The sequence below is a fragment of the Monodon monoceros genome, unplaced genomic scaffold (genome assembly GCF_005190385.1).
Source record: "Monodon monoceros isolate NGI ecotype Baffin Bay Population unplaced genomic scaffold, NGI_Narwhal_1 Super_Scaffold_12, whole genome shotgun sequence".
Classification (NCBI taxonomy): Eukaryota; Metazoa; Chordata; class Mammalia; order Artiodactyla; family Monodontidae; genus Monodon; species Monodon monoceros.
This window is the reverse complement of record NW_021703768.1, coordinates 165,712,819-165,720,306: the sequence shown is the minus strand read 5'-3', so window position 1 is coordinate 165,720,306 and position 7,488 is coordinate 165,712,819. Positions and strand designations below refer to the sequence as shown.

General features: G+C 39.3%; 1 protein-coding gene across 1 annotated transcript; it reads left to right on the top strand.

Annotated features, from left to right (window-relative positions):
* Positions 1–345: 345 nt before the first annotated feature.
* On the top strand, positions 346–6,696 carry LOC114892356 (zinc finger protein 791-like). The gene is given in 4 exon segments (XM_029217165.1): positions 346–481; positions 697–757; positions 2,608–4,337; positions 4,340–6,696. Coding segments are annotated over 4 exon segments (2,046 nt in total). The 5' UTR covers positions 346–447; the 3' UTR covers positions 4,561–6,696.
* The last annotated feature ends 792 nt before the right edge of the window (positions 6,697–7,488 follow it).

Sequence of the window (7,488 nt, the reverse complement as noted above, 5' to 3'; positions counted from 1 at the left end):
TAAAGAGGGAATGAGAAAGTTTTTATCAGAATGAACCGGTGTGCTTAAAATGGATTATTTCTTTCATCTGTATAGCAAGTTTCTCTTATTTCTCCAAGGTGCTCTATGTCTTGACAGAGAGGAATAAAGACTTGAAGTGATCACAGTACAAATGTAGCAGTAAATTCCTTGTGTTCATGATGCTCTTGAATTCATGAGGGAGTGTCACCATAGAGTGAGAGTTCTAATGACAAAGTTATAGAACAAATGTTTGGAGACCGCAGAGTCATATGTGAACTTCCTATGAATTGAGTATAGATTGCTGGTGCTCTTCATTCTGTCCATTCTCTCACATACGTATTTGGGATGTTTTAGGATTCAGTGACCTTTGAGGATGTGAGTGTGAAGTTCACCACAGAGGAGTGGTCTCTGCTGGATCTATCCCAGAAGAAACTCTACAGAGATGTGATGCAGGAAACCTTTAAGAACTTGACCTCAATAGGTAGGGATGATGACATTCTTACTTAATTACTTAGTCAATTAGAGAACCAGTGTTGCTTGCTTATCAACATTTTCAAGAGGTGAAATGTGGAAAGGGACTACATTAGTAAATAAACCAGGCATGGTCATAGTTCATCATGGACCTGTCATGTAACAACTTTTCTCTGATATTTTATAACTTATAATGATTTTTGTTGTTGTTGGTCTGCATTTTAGGAGAAAAATGGGAAGACCCTGATACTGAAGATCAGTATGAAAATCATGGGACAAATCTAAGGTGAGTTATACTCAAATGAGAAAGCAATGTCCCGTGACAGAATGTTAGTATGCCATGATATTTTTTGTTTTATTCAAGTACAGTTGATTTACAATATTGTGTTAGTTTCAGGTGTACAGCAAAGTGATTCAGTTATACGTATATATATATCTATTCTCTTTCCAATTCTTTTCCATTATAGGGTATTCCAAGATATTGAATATAGTTCCCTGTGCTATACAGCAAGTCTTTGTTGTTTATCTGTTTTATATAGAGTAGTGTGTATCTGTTAACCCCAAATTCCCAATTTATCCCTCCCCCACCCTTTCCCCTTTGGTAACCATAGTTTGTTTTCTATGTCTGTGAGTCTATTTCTGTTTTATAAATAAGTTCATTTGTATCATTTTTTTGGATTCCACGTGTAAGTGATACCACATTTTCTTTATCCATTCATCCGTGATGGACATTTAGGTTACTTTCATGTCTTGGGTGTTGTAAATAGTGCTGCTATGAATACTGGGTGCATGTTTCTTTTCGAATTAGAGTTTTTGTCTTTTCCAGATATATGCCCAGGAGTGGGATTGCTGGATCATATGGTAATTCTATTTTTACTTTTTTATGGAACCTCCATACTGTTCTCCAGAGTGGCTGCACCAATTAACATTCCTACCAGCAGTGTAGGAGGGTTCCCTTTTCTCCACACCCCCTCCAGCATTTATTGTTTGTAGACTTTTTAATGATGGCCATTCTGGCCGGTGTGAGGTGATACCTCGTAGTTTTGATTTGCATTTCTCTGATAATTAGTGGTGTGGAGCATCTTCTCATGTGCCTGGTGGCCATCTGTGTGTCTTCTTTGGAGAAATGTCTGTTTCAGTCTTCTGCCCATTTTTTGATTGGGTCCTTTGGTGTTTTGATATTGAGCTGTATGAACTATTTGTATATTTTGGAAATTAATCCCTTGTCAGTTGCATCATTTGCAGATACTCTCTCCTATTCAGTAGGTTGTCTTTTCATTTTGTTTATGGTTTCCTTTGCTGTGCAAAAGCTTTTAAATTTCATTAGGTTCCATTTGTTTATTTTTGCTTTTGTTTCCATTACTCTAGGAGACAGATCCAAAAAAAATATTGCTGTGATTTATGTCAAAGAGTGTTCTGCCTATGTTTTTCTCTAGGAGTTTTATAGTATCCAGTCTTACATTTAGGTCTTTAATCCACTTTGAGTTTATTTTTGTATATGGTGTTAGAGAATGTTCTAGTTTCATTCTTTTACATGTGGCTGTCCAGTTTTCCCAGCACCACATGTTGAAGACACTGTCTTTTCTCTATTGTATATTCTTGCCTTTTTTGTCATAGATTAATTGACCATAAGTGCATGAGTTTATTTCTGGGCTTTCTATCCTTTTCCATTGATCTATGGTCTGCTTTTGTGCTAGCACCATACTGTTTTGATTACTGTGGCTTTGTAGTATAGTCTGAAGTCAGGGAGCCTGATTCCTCTAGCTTCTTTCTTCTCTCTCAAGATTGTTTATGCCATGACATTGTAAAACAAAGAAATAAAATAAATCATCCCAGCCTTAAAATTAATGAATCTTAGAATTTTTGCATCAAACCTTTTTTCTCAAATGTGTCCTAAATGTTGAGTGTTTGAAAAATAGTACACTTGGAAATCAGTATTCAGAATCACCATTTATGAATATTACTGTTTTGATAATTGCTATGATTATCTTGCAGAGCTTTAGTAAATTCACTTTCAATCAGAATGTGCAGAAAATGTGCACTTTCCTTTAAAATGGTAAAATTTTCATTGTCATAACTATTACTAAATATAATTAATAAACAATTCGTTAATAATATGCTTCTTATTTTTTACAGCAGTCATATGGTAGAGAGACTCTGTAAAAATAATGAAGGTAGTCAGTATGGGGAAACATTTAGCCAAATTTCAAATCATAATCAGAAAAAGAAAAGTGGAATAAAACTATGTGAATTCAGTGTATGTGGACGAATCTTCATGCGTCATTCATCCTTTAATAGGCACATGACATCTCGCACTACACCCAAACCACGTGAGTATCAGGAATATGAGGAGAAGCCATATAAATGCAAGGAATGTGGGAAAGCCTTCAAGCATCGTCAGTCCAGACATACCCATGAGAAGATTCACACTGGGGAAAAACCCTATGATTGTAAGAAATGTGGGAAGGCCTTCAAGCTTCGCCAGTCTATTCAAAGGCATGAAAGGATTCACACTGGAGAGAAACCCTATGAGTGTAAAAGATGTGGAAAAGCCTTCAGATATCACCACAACTTTCAAAAACATGAACGAACTCATACTGGAGAGAAACCCTATAGGTGTAAGCACTGTGGTAAAGCCCTCAGTTCTCTCAGATACTGTCGAATTCATGAAATAACGCACACTGGAGAGAAACCTTATAAATGTAAGCAATGTGGTAAAGCTTTCAATTGTCCCAGTTACTTTATAAAACATGAGAGAACTCATAGTGGATTGAAACCATATGAATGCAAGCAGTGTGGCAAAGCCTTCAGTTGTGCCAGTTACATTCGAAGACATGAAAGGACACATACTGGAGAAAAGCCCTATGAATGTAAAAAATGTGGTAAAACCTTTAGTTGTTCAAGTTCCTTTCGAAAGCATGAGAGAACTCATACTGGAGAGAAACCCTATGAATGTAAGCAATGTGGTAAAGCCTTCAGTTATTCCAGATCCTTTCGAAGTCATGAAAGGAGACACAGTGGAGAAAAGCCCTATAAGTGTAAAAATTGTGGTAAAGCTTTCAGTTGTCCAAATTCCTGTCGAAAACATGAGAGGACTCATTCTGGACAGAAACCCTATGTATGTAAGGAATGTGGGAAAGCCTTCAGTTATCTTGCCAAATTTCAAAGACACATGATGAAGCATACTGGAGATGGACCTTATAAATGTAAAGACTGTGGGAAAGTCTTTGATTGTCCCAATTACTTTCATTGTCATGAAAGGACTCACAGTGGAGAAAAGCCATATAAGTGTAAGGAATGTGGTAAGGCCTTCAGTTTTCTATGTTGTCGTCAAATACATGAAAAAAGTCATACTGGGGAGAGGCCCTATGAATGTAAGCAATGTGGTAAAGCCTTCACTTATCTCAGTTCCATTCGAAAACACAAAAGAACTCATACTGGAGAGAAACCCTATGAATGTAAGGAATGTGGAAAGGCCTTTATTTATCCCTCAAATGTTCAAAGACACATGATAATGCATACTGGTGATGGACCTTGCAAATGTAAGGATTGTGGGAAAGCGTGTGATTGTCCCAGTTCTTTACAAGCACATAAAAACGCTCACACTGGAGAGAAACCTTATCAATGTAAAACTTGTAGTAAAGCCTTCAGTTGTTCCAGTTCTTTTCAAAGCCATGAAAAAACTCATAATGGAGAATAGCACTATATATGTAAGGAATATGTGAAAGCCTTTATTTGTCCCAGTTCATTCCAAATACATAAAAGAGCTCACACTGGAGAGAAACCGTATTTTTGCAAACAGTATGGCAAAGCTTTCAGCACTCTCTGTTATATTCAGATACATGAAAGAACTCGTACTAGACAGAAACTGAATGTAAGGAATGTGGGGAAGCCTTCATGTATCACACGTTTCCAAGGACACATGAGAGTGCACACTGGAGAGAAACTATATATGTAAGGAATGTGGGAAAGCCTTCAGTCCCATTTCCTTGGAAAGCCACGAAAGAACTTGCACTGGAGAGAATTGTATTGAATGTAAACTATGTAGGAAAACCTTCACTTGCCCCACATCCTTACAAAACTATATGAAAATGTACATGCGGGGCTCCCCTGGTGGCGTAGTGGTTGAGAGTCCGCCTGCCGATGCAGGGGACACGGGTTCATGCCCTGGTGCGGGAAGATCCCACATGCCTTGGAGCAGCTGGGCCTGTGAGCCATGGCCACGGAGCCTGCGCATCTGGAGCCTGTGCTCCTCAACGGGAGAGGCCACAACAGTGAGAGGCCCGCGTACCGCAAAAAAAAAAAAAAAAAAAAAAAATGTACACGCATTAGAAACTTTGTAACTGAAAAATTAGGGAAACTTTTCAATTTTAACAAATATTTTCAAAGTTATATGAAAACTGCACTGGAAAGAAATTATCTCCATGTAAGTACTATGGGTATGCTCTCTGAAAATTCACAACATGAAAGAAATGTTATAAATTTTCTTTGTAATTGACTCATTCTTAAAGTGATTCTACCTAGTATGGATTTCTAATTTGTTTTCAAAGTACACATTGAAGTGAGATAATTTTGTAGATACTCATTAAGCAAGAGTTCCTTAAAAATTAATAGGTAGTCTTTTCTTTTAGTTATTTAGTAATTTTTTGTGTGTCTATTTTGAAGTCTATTAGAACCATGAATTGAAGTTTATTTCTAGTATGCAAGTAGGTTTAATTTTTACCTAATTTTGTAAGCTATATGTAAGGAAACGAACATTGAAAAATGCCAATTTGGTTTTTTGTTCCTACTGGCTTCCTGTGGCAAGTACTGGATATGCCTTATTCATTTTATATATATATATATATTCCACCTTATTTAGCAGAAAACTATCTTTTTATTGCCTAAAGATCCTTATTCTATTTTCCATGGAATATATAATTGCTATATACTTGCAAGTATGCAAAGTTTATCATAGTGCAGTCTCTTGTGAATTATCTTCATCTTTTGTCCTTTACACTTTGTCATTTCTTTTGGTTGGGATTTGGACTATGGAATTTACATTAAGAAGAGAAACAGGGCTTCCCTGGTGGCACAGTGGTTGAGAGTCCACCTGCCGATGCAGGGGACACGGGTTCGTGCCCCGGTCCGGGAGGATCTCACATGCCGCGGAGCGGCTGGGCCCGTGAGCCATGGCCGCTGAGCCTGCGCGTCCGGAGCCTGTGCTCCACAACGGGAGAGGCCACAACAGTGAGAGGCCCGCAGACTGAAAAAAAAAAAAAAGAAGAGAGACGTGTGAAAGGACAATAAAATTTAGATTTGGCAATGTCCCTTGATCCTGTTATATTAATGTGAGTAACGTGAACTACAATTTCTAGAATGTGTTGCCTTATGATCCATTGTGAGAAGTCACCAAAGCCTAACTTACATGAAACTTGGAATGCAGAAATGAAGTATGATTTAGTCAGGTTTTGAAGTCACCTGTATGGAAGGAGACAGAAGCATAGGGCCTTTGTAGACACTTGCTTCCAGCCCGTTTTCCACATTATTTTCCCTATCCTCAAAACCACCGTAGACTGCTTGACTTCCACTTGATCTGAGCTGTAGGCTTCTACAGTTGTCCCCAAATTCAACATTAAAGATCCAATACAGTTTGGATTTTCCTGCAAGCTCTCATGTGTCCACCTTGTAAGAAATTTAGACTGTCATGGTTAAGAATATTCTCTGAAGCACTGAGCGCCCTGTTCTCTAGATCTTATTTGTATAAGGTCTAATTTGTAAGCACCTTGTTCTGTTTATACTGCTCCTGACTATGTGCTCCCCATTCCACTATGACAGTTACAGTGGTACAGTCCAAAAGAACTACATGAGAGTTTGTTCCTCTACTGCACTGTGCAGTGACTGCTCTGATGCAGTCCTTCTGTGTAGCATCAGCACCTTCCTCATATCCGGCAGGTTCTGTGTGTTTCCTGTTATTCATAGCTGAGTGTAATCCCTAATATGTCTTCAGTCATGTTTTATTGTATTTAATTTAAAGTGTGGGGCTTCCCTGGTGGCACAGTGGTTGGGAGTCCGCCTGCTGATGCGGGGGACACGGGTTCGTGCCCCGGTCCATGGGGATCCCATGTACCGCGGGGTGGCTGGGCCCGTGGGCCATGGCCGCTGGGCCTGCGCATCCGGAGCCTGTGTTCCGCGGCGGGAGAGGCCACAACAGTGAGAGGCCTGCGTACTGCAAAAAAAAAAAAAGTGTACATTTTCGTGTCAGGACTCAGCCCACCCACCAGCAGTGTTGCCAGTCATCTCCACAAATTAAAATCTCATGGGTGCAAATTAGACACTGATGTCAAGGAGAAAGGGTTCAGTTAAGAAGGTGGAACCACCATGGGAGGAATCAATGAGGTCTAGGGGAGTATGATTCCACAACTGGAGAGATTATAAAAATATCTAGCAAAATAGACTTTATTTTTTATTTAATTTATTTACTTTTGGCTGTGTTGGGTCTTGGTTGCTGCACACGGGCTTTCCCTAGTTGCAGCAAATGGGGCTACACTTGGTTGAGGTGCACAGGCTTCTCGTTGTGGTGGCTTCTCTTGTTGTGGAGCATGGGCTCTAGGCACGCGGGCTTCAGTAGTTGTGGCACGCAGGTTCAGTAGTTATGGCTCACGGGCTTTGGAGCGCAGGCTCAGTAGTTGTGGTGCACAGGCTTAGTTGCTCCGCAGCATGTGGGATCTTCTCAGACCAGGGCTTGAACCCATGTCCCCTGCATTGGCAGGGGATTCGTAACAACTGCCCCACCAGGGAAGCCCCCAAAATAGACTTTAAAGCAAAAAAATATATAATTAGAGATAATGAGGAAAATTATATCATGCCTAAGGAGTCAAAGTTTATAGTTTGCATCTAAAATAGTACATAGAAATGTTTCTATTTGCAATTAATGCCTATGTTAACAAGAGATCGCAAATCAATAACCTAACCTTTTACCTTCTTGACCTGAAACAAATAGACTACAAGATACTACTCTAGCCAAGGTGAGTTTAT